This window comes from Cheilinus undulatus, linkage group 8, assembly GCF_018320785.1.
Source record: "Cheilinus undulatus linkage group 8, ASM1832078v1, whole genome shotgun sequence".
Taxonomy (NCBI): domain Eukaryota; kingdom Metazoa; phylum Chordata; class Actinopteri; order Labriformes; family Labridae; genus Cheilinus; species Cheilinus undulatus.
In genome coordinates, this window is record NC_054872.1 from 53,464,076 (window position 1) to 53,485,330 (window position 21,255).

A 21,255-nucleotide genomic window follows, 5' to 3' on the forward strand; every position below is an offset into this window, starting at 1 on the left:
TGTTATCCTCCTTAGAACATCATAATAGAACTGTTATCCTCCTTAGAACAATATAATAGAACTGTTATCCCCCTTAGAACAATATAATAGAACTGTTATCCTCCTTAGAACATCATAATAGAACTGTTATCCCCCTTAGAATGTCACAATATAATAGAACTGTTATCCTCCTTAGAACAATATAATAGAACTGTTATCCTCCTTAGAACATCACAATAGAACTGTTATCCTCCTTAGAACATCATAATAGAACTGTTATCCCCCTTAGAATGTCACAATATAATAGAACTGTTATCCTCCTTAGAACAATATAATAGAACTGTTATCCTCCTTAGAACATCATAATAGAACTGTTATCCCCCTTAGAATGTCACAATATAATAGAACTGTTATCCTCCTTAGAACATCATAATAGAACTGTTATCCTCCTTAGAACAATATAATAGAACTGTTATCCTCCTTAGAACATCATAATAGAACTGTTATCCTCCTTAGAACATCATAATAGAACTGTTATCCCCCTTAGAATGTCACAATATAATAGAACTGTTATCCTCCTTAGAACAATATAATAGAACTGTTATCCTCCTTAGAACATCATAATAGAACTGTTATCCCCCTTAGAATGTCACAATATAATAGAACTGTTATCCTCCTTAGAACAATATAATAGAACTGTTATCCTCCTTAGAACATCATAATAGAACTGTTATCCCCCTTAGAATGTCACAATAGAACTGTTATCCCCCTTAGAACATCATAATAGAACTGTTATCCTCCTTAGAACAATATAATAGAACTGTTATCCTCCTTAGAACATCATAATAGAACTGTTATCCCCCTTAGAACATCATAATAGAACTGTTATCCTCCTTAGAACAATATAATAGAACTGTTATCCTCCTTAGAACATCATAATAGAACTGTTATCCTCCTTAGAACAATATAATAGAACTGTTATCCTCCTTAGAACATCATAATAGAACTGTTATCCCCCTTAGAATGTCACAATATAATAGAACTGTTATCCTCCTTAGAACAATATAATAGAACTGTTATCCTCCTTAGAACATCATAATAGAACTGTTATCCTCCTTAGAACAATATAATAGAACTGTTATCCCCCTTAGAACAATATAATAGAACTGTTATCCTCCTTAGAACATCATAATAGAACTGTTATCCCCCTTAGAATGTCACAATATAATAGAACTGTTATCCTCCTTAGAACAATATAATAGAACTGTTATCCTCCTTAGAATGTCATAATAGAACTGTTATCCCCCTAAGAACATCATAATAGAACTGTTATCCTCCTTAGAACATCATAATAGAACTGTTATCCCCCTTAGAATATCATCATAGAACTGTTATCCTCCTTAGAATGTCATAATAGAACTGTTATCCCCCTAAGAACATCATAATAGAACTGTTATCCTCCTTAGAATGTCATAATAGAACTGTTATCCCCCTTAGAATGTCACAATAGAACTGTTATCCCCCTTAGAACATCATAATAGAACTGTTATCCTCCTTAGAATGTCATAATAGAACTGTTATCCCCCTTAGAACATCATAATAGAACTGTTATCCTCCTTAGAATGTCATAATAGAACTGTTATCCCCCTTAGAATGTCACAATAGAACTGTTATCCCCCTTAGAACATCATAATAGAACTGTTATCCTCCTTAGAATGTCATAATAGAACTGTTATCCCCCTTAGAACATCATAATAGAACTGTTATCCCCCTTAGAACATCATAATAGAACTGTTATCCTCCTTAGAATGTCATAATAGAACTGTTATCCCCCTTAGAATGTCACAATAGAACTGTTATCCCCCTTAGAACATCATAATAGAACTGTTATCCTCCTTAGAATGTCATAATAGAACTGTTATCCCCCTTAGAACATCATAATAGAACTGTTATCCCCCTTAGAACATCATAATAGAACTGTTATCCCCCTTAGAACATCATAATAGAACTGTTATCCCCCACCATTAGTCTCATTAGAACATCATAGTAGAACTGTTACTTCTCCAGAACATAATGTGAGAACCTTTTTTTGTCTCTATAACATCATAACAGAACTGTTACCCCTACAGAACATAATGTTAGAATGTTTATTGGCTCTTTAACGTCATAACAGAGTGGTTACTCTTATCAGAAAATTGTGACAGAACCATTGTAACTACAGAACATAATGTTAGAATGTTTATTGTCCTTTTAACATAACAGAACGGTTACCCTCATCAGAACATCATAATAGAACTGTAGCCCTACAGAAAATAATGTTAGAACATTTATTGGCTCTATAACATCATAACAGAATGGTTACTCTTATCAGAAAATTGTGACAGAACCATTTTAACTACAGAATATAATGTTAGAACGTTTATTGTCTATATAACATCATTTAATTACTTACCCCTACAGAACATCATGTTAGAATGTTTTTTGTCTCTTTAACATGACAGAACTGTTACTCTCATCAGAACATTATAAAAGAACTGTCACCCCTACAGAACAAACTTTTAGAGCGTTTATTGTCTCTATAACAGAACCATTACTCCCACAGAACATAATGTTAGAATATTTGTTGTATCTATAACATCATAACCAAACTGTTACTCTTGTCAGAACATCATAATGGAACTGTTACCCCTACAGAACATAATGTTAGAACGTTTTTTGTCTCTATAACATCATAACAGTACTGTTTCCCCTACAGAACATAATGTTAGAACGTTTATTGTCTCTTTAACATCACAGAAGTGTTCCGCTCGTCAGAACATCATAATAGGACTGTTACCATACAGAACATAATGTTAGAATGTCTGTATAATCTGGTGAGCGGGTTCTCTGAGGGTTAGTGTGTTAATCTGTGTCAAAGCTGCTCTAAAACCGTCTCTCATTAATCTGTTGTTGTTCTAATGAGCTCTCTGTGTCTGTTCTCTCTAAATACGACCATTGATGACATGGGGGGGGGGCTTCCATGACAACAGAGGCCTCCAAAGGCTCCAACCAGCTGGCAGAGATCGAGGAATCAGGACTGAGGGCTGATGGGAGATCAGGCTGGGCGGTGATGTCATCACTGATAACGTTTTTATATACAACCACAATTCCAAAAAAGTTGGGACACTGCGTAAATGTAAATAAAAACAATGATAAACCCATATTTGATTCACCACAGAATATAAAAATAGAACATAAACCACATATCAGAGGTTAAACGGAGACATTTTAACATTTCAGGAAAAATATAAAATAATAAATATAAAATTATTGCTCTTCCATTGTCAAGTTGTTGTTTTTTGATATATTTACTGGTTGTAATTTTATTGCCTAAACCTTTTTAACTTTGTATTGATATTTGACGTGTGCTGCTGACATCTTGGCCAGGTCGCCCTTGTAAATGAGATCCTGATCTCAATGGGATTTATCTGGTTAAATAAAGGTTAAATAAAAAAAAATAAAAATAAACTAGATGGCAGCAACATTTCAAACAAGTAGGGACATGATTACCATTGTATGGTATCCCCTCTTCTTTAACCACAGTCTGTAAACGTCTGGGAAGTAAGGAGACCAGTTGATGGAGTTTTGGGAGATGAGTGTTGTCCCATTCTTGTCTGATGTAGGATTCTATCTGCTCTACAGTCCTGGGTAAGCTGCCCATGCCATAGGCACTAATGCAACCCTCAGAGATGCAGGCTTTAGAACTGAGCTGGGAGAACAAGCTGGATGCTCCCTCTCCTCTTTAGTCCACAGGACACGGCATCTGTGGTTTCCTCTGACCACAGAACAGTTTTTCATGTTTCCTCAGTCCATGTTAAATGAGCTCTGGTCCAGAGAAGATGGACCACGGTGTTTCTGGATCCTGTAACATATGGCTTCTTCTCTCCATGATCCAGCTTTAACTGTCATTGGTGGATGGCACGGCCAGCTGTGTAGACAGGCGATGATTTCTGGAATGTTCCTGAGCCCATGCAGTGATTTCAGCCTTGTCCCTTGCTCTCAGAGATTTCTCCAGATTCTCTGAATCTGTTGATGATATTATGACTGTAGATGGAGGGAGATTCAAAGTCTTCAGGAACATTTTTCTGAAATTGTTCCACAATTTTTAGTCTCAGCTCTTCTCAGATTGGTGAACCTCTGCCCATCTTTACTTCTGAGAGACTCTGCCTCTCTAAAAATGCTCCTTTTATGCCCAGTCATGTGACTGACCTGTTGATAACTAAGCTGATTTGTTGTAAAATGCTTCTAAAGTTGTTGTTTTTTTAACATCTGATATGTTGTTTTTGTTCTATTGAGAATCAGATGTTGTTTTTTGAGGTTTGACAATCGTTACCTTTTGTTTATTTACATCTTACACAGCGCCCCAACTTTTTCGGAACTATGCCTGACATGTTCCTCTACTAAAGGAAATATCTCAGTTCTAACATGAGATGAGTGTAAATGAACGGTATCCTGGATACTGACTCAGATCCCTCGCTCCTCTGTCAGACTAGTCGAGAACCTGATCAGGGTTTACATCCTGGTCTCGTGTCAACCCAACGCTGGTTTAAACTAGGGCTGAAGGATTTGGGAAAATAATGTAATTGTGATTTTTTTCACCCAACATGCGATTGCAATTTAACGTGATTATTCCTCAGCTTCCTCATTTTATAAACCATTTTATATTATAACACACAAAGCTATTTCCCCCAGAAATATATATCCATTCTCCCAAAATCTACAAATAAATGTTCAAAAATTTGAAGAAAATATTTAAGAATTAAAAACATGCCCCACTACCTAAAAAAATCTCATTAAATTCCACAAAATTTTCAGATAAATTCCTGAAATTTTCATGAAAATACAAAAAAAGCAAGCCCCCCTAAAAAATCAAATTAACTTCTTAAAATAATGGAAGAATAAAGAATTAAAATTACCTAAAGGTTTCAAAGCTAACTCCCCCAGAAATTCGAATCAAGTTTCCCAAAATTTACAAATAAATGTTAAAAATTTCCATTAAAATACCTAAAATTTTCTAAATAAAGAAATTCAAATCAAATTCCCAAAAATTTACAAATACATTTTTTAAATTTTCAAGAAAACACTTTAAATTTTCAAAGCAAATTTCCCCCCAAAATTCAAATCAAATCAAATTCCTAAAAATGTCAAAATAAATTTCTCAAATTTCTGCCAAAATATCTAGCAAAAATCCCCCCAAAATTCAAATCAATCCAACAAAAATGTCTTATTGCAATTATTTTGTCTTATATTACAAACTTGATCTGAATTGTAATGAAGGGAGTGACGATTTTATGGATTTCTTATTTTAAAGAAGACAGAAATATACGAGGAAAGTAGGAACTTTTGTCAATTATTCTAGAAAATATTGGCACTTGAATGTTTGTATTATGTGTAGAGTAAAAAAACTCTGCTTACAAACACATTTCAGGTCAAAAAGATAGTTCACCCTCGGCAGTTTGAAAATCGCAGCAGGTCATCCTGTGATTTAATCTACATTTCGATTAATCGCCCAGCCCTGGTTTAAACTCCTGTTGGCGGTCCATGGCGGCGTTCAGCTTCAGGTTTGCAGCTTCCTGTCTAAGTGAGTAAAGAGGACAAAGGTCAGTGACAGACGGCGTTACGTAAGCGGCTCTGATCACTGAAGATTGATTATTGATCAGCTGATGGAGCACAGAGACGTCAACACGGAGAGATAGAGCCGGAGGGGACGGCCGACCTCCAACACAGCCCAGATCCTCTATCACACTGCACATATGATGGTGTCTGTGTGTGAGGTGGGCGTGGCCTCTCTCCCAGGAAGTCTCAGTTTAAAGCTCGTTAATTATGGATGCGGTTTCCATGGGGATTAACGAGCTAAAGTTAACCTGAAGAACTGAGCTGCTGCAGGAAACACACTAACCCCCGCCGTCTCTGTGTAACGGCTATATGTGGCAGCAGCTCCTCCCTGTCTGACATCTGTGTTACCACCAACGCCACGTGACCCGGTCAGAGTTCAGCAGGAGAGAAAGCTCAGACAGGAACACTGAAAACTTCCTATCTAGTCTGTAATCACCATGTTTCTACTTTAATAAGGAGCATCTTCACAGAAACACTCCTCAGCTGGTGGTCCTCCCCTCAGGCGCAGCATGCTCCAGATTTTAGGATGTTTGTCCTCTTCCCTGTTTTCATCTTCCATGTAAGGATGGGCAGGATATCACATCTGACATCATTCATTGATGAAATTCACAGATCTTTCACCATTTTTATGACAGAGACCTGCATCCAGACCTGTTGAATCCAGAATCACTGAAACCGTTCGTGTTTGTGCAGCTTCAGCAATTTTTGTCTCAGATGTGTGTTTACGGTCCTGCAGTAGCCCTGGTCTTTATTTTCTGAATATTTGAATGTGTTGAAGGAAGTTTGGAGTCTGTAAATGAAGCTGTCTCTATTTGACTGTGTTTGCATTTTATTTTGATCGTTAAAGGAAGTGTGCTGCAGAAAGACTTCATAATATCAGGATTAAAGAAGCTCTTCAGCCATAAAAAGACAACGTTCACATTTACAGGAACCTCCGACTATAAAAGAATGATTTAAAGGAACAGTACGCAGAATTTCTGCACAGAAATGTCCAAAAAAATCTGAACAGTGAACATCCCTGTTCCCCAGACGACCACCACCCGAGCTTTTCCAAACACCCTATGACCCCCTTTAGGACTACCAGGGTCTACATGATGACCCCCTTTAGAAGTACCAGGGTCTACATGATGACCCCCTTTAGAAGTACCAGGGTCTACATGATGACCCCCTTTAGAACTACCAGGGTCTACATGAAGACCCCCCTTAGAACTACCAGGGTCTACATGAAGACCCCCCTTAGAACTACCAGGGTCTACATGATGACCCCCTTTAGAAGTACCAGGGTCTACATGACGACCCCCTTTAGAAGTACCAGGGTCTACATGACGACCCCCCTTTAGAAGTACCAGGGTCTACATGATGACCCCCTTTAGAACTACCAGGGTCTACATGATGACCCCTTTAGAACTACCAGGGTCTACATGATGACCCCTTTAGAACTACCAGGGTCTACATGATGACCCCCTTTAGAACTACCAGGGTCTACATGATGACCCCCTTTAGAACTACCAGGGTCTACATGAAGACCCCCCTTAGAACTACCAGGGTCTACATGATAACCCCCTTTAGAAGTACCAGGGTCTACATGACGACCCCCTTTAGAAGTACCAGGGTCTACATGATGACCCCCTTTAGAACTACCAGGGTCTACATGAAGACCCCCCTTAGAACTACCAGGGTCTACATGAAGACCCCCTTTAGAACTACCAGGGTCTACATGATGACCCCCTTTAGAAGTACCAGGGTCTACATGATGACCCCTTTAGAACTACCAGGGTCTACATGATGACCCCCTTTAGAACTACCAGGGTCTAAACAATGACCCCCTTTAGAACTACCAGGGTCTACATGATAACCCTTTAGAACTACCAGGGTCTACATGATGACCCCTTTAGAACTACCAGGGTCTACATGATGACCCCCTTTAGAACTACCAGGGTCTACATGATGACCCCCTTTAGAACTACCAGGGTCTACATGAAGACCCCCCTTAGAACTACCAGGGTCTACATGATAACCCCCTTTAGAAGTACCAGGGTCTACATGACGACCCCCTTTAGAAGTACCAGGGTCTACATGACGACCCCCTTTAGAAGTACCAGGGTCTACATGATGACCCCTTTAGAAGTACCAGGGTCTACATGACGACCCCCCTTTAGAAGTACCAGGGTCTACATGATGACCCCTTTAGAACTACCAGGGTCTACATGATGACCCCTTTAGAACTACCAGGGTCTACATGATGACCCCCTTTAGAACTACCAGGGTCTACATGATGACCCCTTTAGAAGTACCAGGGTCTACATGACGACCCCCCTTTAGAAGTACCAGGGTCTACATGATGACCCCTTTAGAACTACCAGGGTCTACATGATGACCCCTTTAGAACTACCAGGGTCTACATGATGACCCCTTTAGAAGTACCAGGGTCTACATGATGACCCCTTTAGAACTACCAGGGTCTACATGATGACCCCTTTAGAAGTACCAGGGTCTACATGACGACCCCCCTTTAGAAGTACCAGGGTCTACATGATGACCCCTTTAGAACTACCAGGGTCTACATGATGACCCCCTTTAGAACTACCAGGGTCTACATGATGACCCCCTTTAGAACTACCAGGGTCTACATGAAGACCCCCCTTAGAACTACCAGGGTCTACATGATAACCCCCTTTAGAAGTACCAGGGTCTACATGACGACCCCCTTTAGAAGTACCAGGGTCTACATGATGACCCCCTTTAGAACTACCAGGGTCTACATGAAGACCCCCCTTAGAACTACCAGGGTCTACATGAAGACCCCCCTTAGAACTACCAGGGTCTACATGATGACCCCCTTTAGAAGTACCAGGGTCTACATGACGACCCCCTTTAGAAGTACCAGGGTCTACATGACGACCCCCCTTTAGAAGTACCAGGGTCTACATGATGACCCCCTTTAGAACTACCAGGGTCTACATGATGACCCCTTTAGAACTACCAGGGTCTACATGATGACCCCTTTAGAACTACCAGGGTCTACATGATGACCCCCTTTAGAACTACCAGGGTCTACATGATGACCCCTTTAGAACTACCAGGGTCTACATGACGACCCCCCTTTAGAAGTACCAGGGTCTACATGATAACCCCCTTTAGAAGTACCAGGGTCTACATGACGACCCCCTTTAGAAGTACCAGGGTCTACATGACGACCCCCTTTAGAAGTACCAGGGTCTACATGATGACCCCTTTAGAAGTACCAGGGTCTACATGACGACCCCCCTTTAGAAGTACCAGGGTCTACATGATGACCCCTTTAGAACTACCAGGGTCTACATGATGACCCCTTTAGAACTACCAGGGTCTACATGATGACCCCTTTAGAAGTAACAGGGTCTAAATGATGACCCCTTTAGAAGTACCAGGGTCTACATGGCTTAGAAGTACCAGGGTCTACATGATGACCCCTTTAGAACTACCAGGGTCTACATGATGACCCCTTTAGAACTACCAGGGTCTACATGATGACCCCTTTAGAAGTACCAGGGTCTACATGATGACCCCTTTAGAACTACCAGGGTCTACATGATGACCCTCTTTAGAAGTACCAGGGTCTGCATGGTGGGTCTATGATGATCATTTGGACCCTGGTAGTTTTTGTGTAAAATAATGTTAGTTTGGAACAGCTGAGTTAAAAATCCCTCGCTGTGTTGAATACATATTTCTCTACATGGTGTTAAAAACTCTGCTGTAGGAATGAAGGATCTGCTGGAGCACTCCTTCAGTCTCTGAAGCTTAAAATAAGAACCTAAACAGTCCATTTCTTTGGAACAAACCTCTGTGATGTTAGTACCCTACCTGTCAGCATCTGTTTAAATCCAGGTGTTCTGTTCTGTGTGCAGGTGAAGGAGCTGGGCCGGGCCGACCAGGTGTTAGACCTGTCCGATTATGAGCGCTGTGAGGAGATCAGGAAGAACAAGAGCCGCAGCAAAAAGAACCACAGCAAGTTCAGACTGCAGCGCTGCAGCTCGCCGGGAAACATGGTAACGCCTGACTGTTAGGATCTGACCCTGAACTGACCTAAGATCAGCTGTTTCAGAAAAAGGATCGAGTTAGATGGGGTTAACGTCGGTGAAGGTTAGTGCCAGGCAAGGCCAAACATAAGGGGGGTAAAGGGGCGGAGCTTTCTGGGGCCCATGGAGGTCAGCAACATCATGGTCCATTATAAAGTGAATCTTATGGAAGAAACAAAGAAGGAAGTTTTTTTATTTATGCTGAAGTAAAATAGACTCTAACCTTTTCTTATGAGAGAACGACCTTTATGGTCATGTTTACCATAGACATTATACACGTAGACACCTCATTGACTGTGTTTGCCCGCTGCCGCTATACGTCAACGTGTCAACGTGCCGTATTACCAGAGGAAAGACCATTCCATAAACAGTGTAAGTCAATGAGGGATGAAGGGTTTTGTGATTAAAAACAAACAAGTTTACATTTAAGTGGTTGTTATGAGTGGTTTGTATATAACGTGGAATACCTCTGGAAAGATGGTGGCGTTGACGTACGGCCCACTGGCCAATGAGGCGTCTACGTATATAATGTCTATGATGTTTACACTGTGAACAGGTGCGTTAACTTCCCCCTTTGGAAAGGAATGTTAGACTTCATCGATAAGCCATGATTGGCTCAAACGTCAGGATGCCAGAGAATAAAGGAGAAGAAACTGAAATAACTGTTAGGGAGCATCACTGAGTGGTTGTTATAAAAAAAGGCAAAAGGTCAAAACTGGAAAAAAGGGGTTAAAGTGGAAAAATGGTTTAAGAAAGGCATAAAAGGATAAAAAAAAAATGGACAGAAAATGGTCTAAGGTGTCAAAATTGCGCATAGAGTGGAGAGAGGGTAAAAAAATGGGCAGCTACAGTAGGGAAAGAGGGTTAAGTAGTAAAAATAGGTCAAAAGTGGAAACGTAAGGGCAAAAAAATTGTTAAAAGTGGTTATAAATGGCAAAAAGGCATAAAAATTGTCAAAATGTGTAGCCAAAGTTGTAAAAAAAAAAGGGGTTGGTCATTGACAAAAAATAATCATAAGGTGTCAGAATTGGGCAGAGATGGAAAAATGGGCAGTAAAACGTGGTTAAAAGTGGCAAAAATTGAATTGGAAGTGACAACAAAAGGATCTGAAATGGGCAGAAATGATGAAAAGCTGTTAAGAAGTGGCAGTATGGAGCTATTATTGTTGCAAATGTATTTGCAAATGCGTACAAAGATCTGCGCACAAATCCACAAATGCGTGCACAGATCTGCAAATGTGGGCAAAGTTTTGCAAATTTGTACAAAGATCCACAAATGTGTGCAGTAATCTGCAAATATGTAGACCAATTTGTATTTGTGGACTTAGTTCATTTTGGTTCAGAATCTGCCTTTCAATTGGCCATCATACACACGTGACTTTTGCAGCACTTGTACCGCGCACGTTTTGTACTCAGATTCGTAAGCGTGTACTTAGATCTGTAAGTGTAAAGGTTGGGTCTGTTGCCCTCAGCACAGGCTCACAGGCAAGGCTGCCTTTCTCGTCACACAGGAGGCGGCAGTTAAGACTTAGTAGCGGCTCTATATAACGTCAGTGTGGAAGGAGAAATGTTATCGTATTATACTGCTTTTGTTATTATTCACATTTTCATTGAAAGAATAAAATAATGACTTCCTTATCTCCAAAATGGTATCACAGCAGTGGCTGATTGCCATCTCTACCAGACAGGGGTTCATTGTGTTGTATTTAACAGAAATCCCCATTATGACGCTGTATGAACCGGAAGATGTTTGCAGTAAGATCGATTGAGTGGTCTGTAACATTTCTACTTATTTAAATAACAGGGGAAGAGAAAGATCACTTTTCTACAAGTTGCCAACAAAGAACAGTCTACATGTGGGAAAGGTTGTTGGTACATCTATGATCTAATAATCATAGAGAGATGAAGTATTTACATTTTTTCATAACACAAGAGTTTTTGGTGCCTTTTTAACAGCTTTTCTCCCTCCTGTTGTCCTGATGAAAAGTTCCGAGGGAGTCCTGATGTGTTATTAGCAGACAAGCTGGTTCCAAGACCACAACGAGAGCCTGCCCCCGTTTGAGAGACATTTCCTTCCAAACTGGTACCAAATGAGGCGGTTGGGAGCCCTGAGCATTGTGTCTACACTACCAGTAGAATATGGTAGAGGACATCCCAGACCACCTCTGGATCAGTCTGAGCTTTCAGATATCTGTAGTCACTGAGGTGTGTCCAGACAAAGCATTAAGGATTAACACTCATCTGAATGACCTAAATGGGTATAAATCCCTGTTTATGCTGTATAAACGGGGTGATCCTCTCAGAGTACTCAAACTTGACAATCCGTACTGTGACTGAGCTCGTTTGACCCTCAAGCTTCCATTAGCCCTGGCACTGTCAGAAGACGTTGGCCTTGGCTTGGTTTAGTTGCTAGTGAGCGCAGCAGGTGTGTTATTAAGTCATCAGACTTATTTAGAGGGGGTTACTGTGCTAAAGCTGGACCTGGAACAGTCAAAAGACAGGCCAAAGTGTTACTACAGAGACCACAGCTACAACGTCAACAAAAACAACACTACAACTTCAACAAAGACAACAGCTACAACGTCAACAAAAACAACACTACAACTTTAACAAAGACTACAGCTACAACGTCAACAAAAACAACACTACAAATTCAACAAAGACTATAGCTATAACATCAACACAAACAACACTACAAATTCAACAAAGACTACAACTACAACGTCAACAAAAACAACACTACAACTTCAACAAAGACAACAGCTACAACGTCAACAAAAACAACACTACAACTTCAACAAAGACTACAGCTACAACGTCAACAAAAACAACACTACGACTTCAACAAAGACTACAGCTACAACGTCAACAAAAACAACACTACAACTTCAACAAAGACTATAGCTATAACATCAACACAAACAACACTACAAATTCAACAAAGACTACAACTACAACGTCAACAAAAACAACACTACAACTTCAACAAAGACAACAGCTACAACGTCAACAAAAACAACACTACAACTTCAACAAAGACTACAGCTACAACGTCAACAAAAACAACACTACGACTTCAACAAAGACTACAGCTACAACGTCAACAAAAACAACACTACAACTTCAACAAAGACTACAGCTACGTCAACAAAAACAACACTACAACTTCAACAAAGACAACAGCTACAACGTCAACAAAAACAACACTACAACTTCAACAAAGACAACAGCTACAACGTCAACAAAAACAACACTACAACTTCAACAAAGACTACAGCTACAACGTCAACAAAAACAACACTACAACTTCAACAAAGACAACAGCTACAACGTCAACAAAAACAACGCTACAACTTCAACAAAGACTACAGCTACAACGTCAACAAAAACAACACTACAATGTCAACAAAGACTACAGCTACAACGTCAACAAAAACAACACTACAACTACAACAAAGACTACAGCTACAACATCAACAAAACCAACACTACAAATTCAACAAAGACTACAGCTACAACGTCAACAAAAACAAAAGTACGAATTAAACAGAGACTACAGCTACAACGTCAACAAAAACAACACTACAAATTCAACAAAGACCACAGCTACAACGTCAACAAAAACATCACTACAACTACAACAATGACTACAGCTACAACGTCAACAAAAACATCGCTACAACTACAACAAAGACTACAGCTACAACGTCAACAAAAACAACACTACAACTACAACAAAGACTTCAGCTACAACGTCAACAAAAACAACACTACAACGTCAACAAAGACTACAGCTACAACGTCAACAAAAACAACACTACAAATTCAACAAAGACTACAGCTACAACGTCAACAAAAACAAAAGTACGAATTAAACAGAGGCTACAGCTACAACGTCAACAAAAACAACACTACAAATTCAACAAAGACCACAGCTACAACGTCAACAAAAACATCACTACAACTACAACAATGACTACAGCTACAACGTCAACAAAAACATCGCTACAACTACAACAAAGACTACAGCTACAACGTCAACAAAAACAACACTACAACGTCAACAAAGACTACAGCTACAACGTCAACAAAAACAACACTACAAATTCAACAAAGACCACAGCTACAACGTCAACAAAAACATCACTACAACTACAACAATGACTACAGCTACAACGTCAACAAAAACATCGCTACAACTACAACAAAGACTACAGCTACAACGTCATCAAAAACAACACTACAACAACAACAAAGACTACAGCTACAACGCCAACAAAAACAACATTACAACAACAACAAAGACTACAGCTACAACGTCAACAAAAACAACACTACAAATTAAACAGAGACTACAGCTACAACGTCAACAAAAACAACACTACAACTACAACAAAAACAACAGCTACAACATCAACAATAACAAAACAACAAATTCAAAAAAGACTATAGCTACGTCAACAAAAACAACACTACAAATTAAACAGAGGCTACAGCTACAACGTCAACAAAAACAACACTACAAATTCAACAAAGACCACAGCTACGACGTCAACAAAAACAACACTACAACTACAACAAAGACTACAGCTGCAACGTCAACAAAAACAACACTACAACTACAACAAAAACAACAGCTACAACGTCAACAAAAACAACACTACAACTACAACAAAGACTACAGCTACGACGTCAACAAAAACAACACTACGAATTCAACAAAGACTACAGCTACAACGTCAACAAATACAAAACTACAACTTCAACATAGACAACAGCTACAACCTCAACAAAAAACAAGATCTACAACATCAACACCAACTACATCTCCAAGTCGACAACAACTACATCTACTACGTCAACACCAACTACATCTACAACGTCAACAACAACTACATCTACAATGTTGACAACAACTACATATACAACATCAACACCAACTACATCTACAACCTCACCGTCAAAAACAACTACATATACAACGTCAACAACTACATCTACAACGTCAATAACAACTAAAACTGAAACGGCACCACCACTATCATTGACGCAGACACAGGAAACAGATTTGTGACCACGGTTGTTATGATAAACAGCCTCAGAGAAACTGTGAACAGCTGCTCTACACTTTCCTGGACAGCAGCACTCGCACTCACACAGTCAGCAGATAACTGCAGGCCGTTCCACAAATACCCAGAATGCCTCAGGGAGAGGATCAGGTGTCTGCAGACAGGTGGCAGCTTCTGTTACAGTCTGTGGGCCATCTGGAGATCTGTGACTCCCACTGAGGAGTCAGATACAGCGGTGTGTCAGTGAGCACTTTGTCCAGTCAACAACAATTGTTTAATGTCCATGTTAAATGAGCTTTGGTCCAGAGAAGACGGACCACGGTGTTTCTGGATCCTGTTCACATATGGCTTCTTCTCTCCATGATCCAGCTTTAACTGTCATTGGTGGATGGCACGGCCAACTGTGTTGACAGACGATGATTTCTGGAATGTTCCTGAGCCCATGCAGTGATTTCACTACAGAATCATGTCTGTTTTTAATGCAGTGGCCCCTGAGGGCCCAAACATCTCCAGTATTTAATACTGACCTTCGACCTTGTCTCCAGATTCTCTGAATCTTTCGATAATTTCTATTATATTGTTTTATATTCTGGATATTCAAAGATTCAGTCTTCCACTGATTCATGAACCTCCAGAGCCTCATGTGGCTCTATTATGGCTTTAATTTGAATTATTCCCCTAGAAACCTTTACAAAGGGGAACTTGACCTCAGAAATGATCCATTACAAGTCACATTAATCAGTTCAGAATCCCCACATGAATACAATTGGCTTTAATTTTCAACCATTAGATTTTGTCTGTACATTTCCATTGTCCTTATTTGCAATTTTTTGCTTTTTTTTTTTGCTTTTTTTTTTTGCTAATTTTGATCCCTTTTTACTGCTTTAAGCCCACTTTTGCCTTTTCTTTTTGTCCATTTTTGCCACCAGTTTTTTGCCTTTTATCCTGCTTTTTTCCCACTCTTGCCATTTTTTTTAACACTTTTCGCCCATTAAAGCCATGTTTTGCCATCAAATGCCACTGATTTCAGCATTCTTGCCATGTTAATGCTGCTTTTTGACCATTTTCCCCACATTTTTGCCCATTTTACTCACTTGTACACTCAGTTTTTGTCATGTTTTTACTGCTTTTTGGCCATTTTCCCCACATTTTTGCCCATTTTACTCACTTGTACACTCAGTTTTTGTCATGTTTTTGCTGCTTTTTGACCATTATCCCCACATTTTTGCCCGTTTTACTCACTTTTACACTCAGTGTTTGTCATGTTTTTACTGGTTTTTGGCCAATTTACCCATATTTTTGCCCATTTTACTCTTTTACACTCATTTTTTGTCATGTTTTTGCTGCTTTTAGGCCTTTTTTTGCCATCTGTAACTTATTTTTTGGTAACTTCTCACCCATTTTTGCCACTTACTGACATTATTTTGCCACTTTTACTCCCTTTTTTCATTTTTTTGGTCACTTTAATCAGTTTTTGCCACTTTTAACTGCTTACATTGTGGCTGTTGCAAAGGCTTTTTTCATCAGTTTGGCTCTTTAGTGGAGCAGGGTTGAGTAACGCTGACCTGGATACGATCCCTGATGCATCATCAGAATGTTCTAAGGGTGCTTTAAAACTGGTTATATCTTCTGAATGTTTTGTCCTATCCATTCAGTATTATAATGGTCATCAAGTCAACATGTGGTCCTGTGTGTTCCTGAAGGTTCCTAACCTGGTGTTCCTCGCTGTCAGCCCTGAGGAGAAGGAGTCATGGATCAACGTCCTGAGCAGCGCCATCACACGGGCCAAGAACAGAATCCTGGACGAGGTACCAACACACGAGCAAACATTTACAGTTCTATTAAACCCAAAAATATCCTGAATGAAGCGGCCAGTAAGACGACTTCTGGAAACCTCATAGCCACATGTGTAGGCTGTGTGGATTTACTCTGATGTTAATGTTGAATCTGTGCTAGAACAGTTTCACCTCAGTCACAGTCCACTGTGACGTTTACACTCAATAAAACTTTGACTTTTATTTCAGATAGAAAAAAAAACATCACTGAGGCATGAATGAGCAAGAGACAGAGAGTTATTGATCAGAGTATTGATCAGATGATCGACTGGTGGAAAAGGTTGTTAAGTGGGCAGCACTCTGACAGCCGTAGACACTAAAACATACACGGACTCTGACACAGCCCCAGAAAATACGACAGGAAATGACGTGGCTCTCATCAGAACAACTCAAAATCAGCTCAAAAGGAGCTGTGAAAAGAGCGGTCCGCCCTGTTCTTATTTTTCTGCATATTAGTCATCAACTCTTATAAACATTCCATCCTTGCCTTTGAGGGTCTTTAGACGTTGTTCTGGGTTCTTCTGGGACCTCCTGGATGAGTCACCCATGTGCTCTTTGAGTGACTTTGGTAGGCCAGACACTCCTGGGAAGGTTCCCCCCTTTTCCAAGTTTTCCCCATTTGTGGATAATGGCTCTCACCATGTCCTGCAGGGATTTAGATGTTCTGGGTTCTTTTGGGACCTGGAGTCATGTTGGTAGGCCGGACACTCCCGGGAAGGTTCACCACTGTTCACAGTTTTCCCCATTTGTGGGTAATGGCTCTCAGCGTGATTGTCTGGAGTCCCAGAGTCTTAGAAATGTCTCTGTAACCCTTTCAGACTGATAGAGACTTTTTCACAGAGGGCCAGGAAGGTTTGAAATTTAAAAACAGACTGAAATATTTAAGGTGACAAAAACGCCAAAGAATAAAAAATCAGGACAACTTTTTCTGTTAGATGACAATCCAAGTTTAGGTCATGCCCCTTAGATCTCTGTTTGATGATGTCATAGGTGACGGTAGAAGACTCTCAGCTGTCTCACCTGACCAGAGACCGGGTCAAGATCCCCCACAACCGACGCCTACCGACCAGAGGACACCTGCTCGCGGTGGTACGTCACATCATCCTTTTTTGTTGATTTATTTCCTGTTGATGATGTGTAACCCTGTGACTGGTCGCTTTTCTCTCTGCCAGGCGTCAACCTCGTCCTCTGACGGGATGCTGACCCTGGATCTGATCCAGGAGGAGGATTCGGTGCCCCACTGCCGAGCTGACAGCTGCGATGCCTTCAGGGTCGACTTGGACAAATCGCTGTCACACCTCAACCCGGACTGTCCCCGCTCAAAAACCGACAGCGCTCTCTCCAATCGGGCCGCTGAAACCAGCGGGAAATCCCAAAGCCTCCCCCGGGAGGTGGCGGCAGTTTGGGACAAAACAGGACCCGCCCACACGCCCCAGCCTGGGAAACGTCTGACAGCGGCGGAGAAGAACCGCTGTGCCTCGATGGACGAGATCCTGACGCACTCTGAGAACAAAGCTGTGAAAAACAAGAGCCGCTCTTTGGCGTCCTCGCCCAGCGACACGGCAGCGCCCGTCAGCCGTCTGCAGGATCTGATCAGTCAGAAACTGGAGCAGACGGAGAGGCTGCTGGCCCAGGTGAGGGGGGAGGGGCATGGGGAGACAGGAAGTGAAGCAGAGAGACTCCTGAAGGAGGCGGCGGCGGCGTGGAGTCAGGCCCGCGACGTCTTGGAGGAGGTCAAGGAGCTGAGGGCGCTGTACCGACAGCTGGACTCCTCCTCCCCCTCCTCCCCCCTCCTCACCCCCTCCAACAGCAGCAAACTGACACCAGAGAAGAAGAAATGAGACACGCCACAGCTGCTTCCTGTTTGCTGGACTTAAGAATAAGAGCTGGACCTGTAAATTATTGTGAAATCAGCAGGAACAGGAAGTCCTTGAAAAACATTTCCAGGTTTTTAAATTCCTTGAAAACTATTTTTGTTGCACAAAAGCGACCAGAAACAGACGGCGACGGAAAAAGTGCCAAGATGAGGAGGAAGGCCGACATACTTGATCCTGTTTTTATTCTGTTCTGTGTAAAGATCTGTTTACGAAGAAATCAGCTGATTTAGAACAGCTGACGGTACGAATGAAGGAGAGAAAAGATGATGGTACAAGTGTTATTGTGACCTCCTTCCTGTGTAGATGGCGCTCTCTGCCCTGGCACCGCCCACAAACCAGAGGTGGAAAAGAACACGACTATCGTCCTCAAGGACAGTTACTAAAGTTTAGAGAGTAGACACTGAGGAGGTCTGTGTTCGCTACAGAGGCTGGGATTAAATCATATGTCCTGACCAGATTTACCACTTTAGGAGTTAAACAGCTCAAACACTGAGGGGTCTAATTATTGAAATTTATCATTAATCATTTTTGGATGCTTCAGTTCAGATGTGAGATCCAGTCAGAGCTCATTAAAATAATAAATGTCATAGGAACGGTCACCGTTAGATTAACAGATATTTCAGTGCAGACATTCTACGTACTGTATCTTTAAACAGAAGTTCTCCTGTCTTTGTCACTAGAGGGCGCCGTCTGGGTGAGAACATAAATGTGAGTCAGTGGAAGTGCACAGGGTGGATGTTGTGTTTAGAGATCAGCTGATGACGGGGTCCACTCCTCTAGGCTGGCTGCATACGACCGCCATCTTTAATGATGTCAAACAGGATGGTCTCAACTGGTTTTAACATCTACGGTGGCTGGGATGAGTCAAATCATTAACAGAAGAGATGAAGACTTTCACTGTGGGTTATCTTAACCAGTGGTTCCTAACCTTTTCAGCCCGCGACCCCCAAAATAAAAGTGCCAACAACCGGGGACCCCAACTGGACCTGACGGTAGCTGAACAGCCAGGAACATTCTAGTCATGTGGAGACAAGAAAGTAAATGAGTTAAAAGGGGCAAAAATTTAAAAAGGTTGTAAAAATAATCACAAATAGGTTAACGTGGCAAAAATGAGCACAAAAAGCAGTAAAATGAGATTAAAAAGTGGCTGAAATGGATTTTAAGTGCAAAAAATTTGTGAAATTTAGGTGGACTAGGATGAAAAATTGATATAAACTGACAAAAATGGGTTAACTGGTTAAAAATGGGCAAAAAGGAGTGTAAAAGTGGTTGATAGAGGGAGAAAGTGGCAAGAACAGTCAGAAAAAAGTGATGTGAAGAGTTTAAAATGGACAAAAATGGGTTTTTAAGTGGCAAAAATGTGCTAAAATTGGTGTTAAAGGGTGAAAAAGGCTTAACATTTGGTCAAATTGGTGTAAAGTGGCAACAGTGTAATTTCAAAAATATTCTTAGTTTTTTAAGGCATCTTGGGGACCCCCTATCAGTGTTTTGCGACCCCAGACTCCTCCCACAGTCCGGTCACATGCTCAGTAGTGACTCTAAATTGCCCGTAGATGTGAATAAAACTGGCAGGTGTGCAGCCATCCTGATGAGTGTAGACTTTCTCTGTTTGTTTGATCCGGATTAAAAACATGAATTTTATTTTTATGAACATTCTCATGTCTGATGAATCGCTCTGCTCCTCTCCTCAGCTTGGGTTCTTGATTTTTCTGGATTGTTCCTTTAATGTTCTCTCCCGTCTTCCGTTCTGTTTGTAGCTAAAGTTCTCTGCGGCACCCAGCGGCTGCTGTAGCCTTAACGCCAGAGAGGATGATGGGAGATGTAGTCGTGTAGTGATGTAGGCTGTGATGGGATGTGCTAAAATAAAAGCTGCAAACTGAGCCGTGTTTCATTTCATCTGAGTCCATTCACACCTGCAAACACTCACCTGTGTGTCAGTAAAGGACCAGTCTGATGTATTATTATTATTATTATTATTGTCATTATTATTATGTTCTATTATAACGATTATGATTATTTATTGAAGTCAGCAGGAATTGGAGCACTGAGACCCTTTAAGCTTTGAACACCTGGATGGGGGATTTCTGCCATTCTCCTTCGTAAATCCTCTCCAGCTCAGTCAGGCTGGATATGGACTGCTGGTTGACAGACATTATCAGGTTCCAGAGACACTGAATAGGGTTCAGGTCAGGGTTCTGGCTGTGCCTCTTTTAGAGGCGCCCCTAATCCGCTCCTGTGTTGTCCTGGCTCTGGTCTTAGGGTCACTGTCACGCTGGAAGGTGAACCTTTAGTCCAGTCTGAGGTCCTGAGAGCTGTGGAAGAGGGTTTTCTTTGACCAGTCTCCCAGTCCCTGCTGCTGAGAAACACCCCCACAGCATGATGCTGCCACCGTGCTTCACTGTTGGGATGGGCAGGTGGTGAGCGATGTCTGGTTTCCTTCAGATTTAAAACTGAAGCCATATATTTCAGTCTTGGTTTCATCAGACCAGAGAATCTGGTTTCTCTCAGGGGTTAATTCTACAAACTCCAGAGAGTTTGTAGAATTAACTTGAATTCTGGGAAACTTCTTCAACAATTAAAATCTGCAGATGGTCGATTAAAAACACTGAAGATTTCAACATTTGTTTAGAAACATCCAGAAATATTCACTGTTATTAAAATAAAAGTATTTTATTATTCAAACAGATAAAAAAAATGTTATTAAAATAGAAATATTTTATAAGTCAGATATAATAAAATGTTATTAAAATAAAAGTATTTTATTAATCAAATAGATTTAAAAA

At 40.8% G+C, this 21,255-nt stretch overlaps 1 protein-coding gene across 1 annotated transcript in view; it reads left to right on the plus strand.

Moving 5' to 3' along the window:
- plekho1b (pleckstrin homology domain containing, family O member 1b) overlaps nt 1-19,591 on the plus strand; it is a 36,369-nt gene extending 16,778 nt beyond the window's left edge. The window contains exons 3-6 of the mRNA XM_041793996.1: nt 9,522-9,662; nt 16,464-16,568; nt 17,586-17,684; nt 17,768-19,591. Of these exons, the coding sequence (XP_041649930.1) occupies nt 9,522-9,662; nt 16,464-16,568; nt 17,586-17,684; nt 17,768-18,436 (1,014 nt within the window). The 3' untranslated portion in view covers nt 18,437-19,591. The remainder of the gene's footprint in view (nt 1-9,521; nt 9,663-16,463; nt 16,569-17,585; nt 17,685-17,767) is intronic.
- Nucleotides 19,592-21,255: the final 1,664 nt, after the last annotated feature.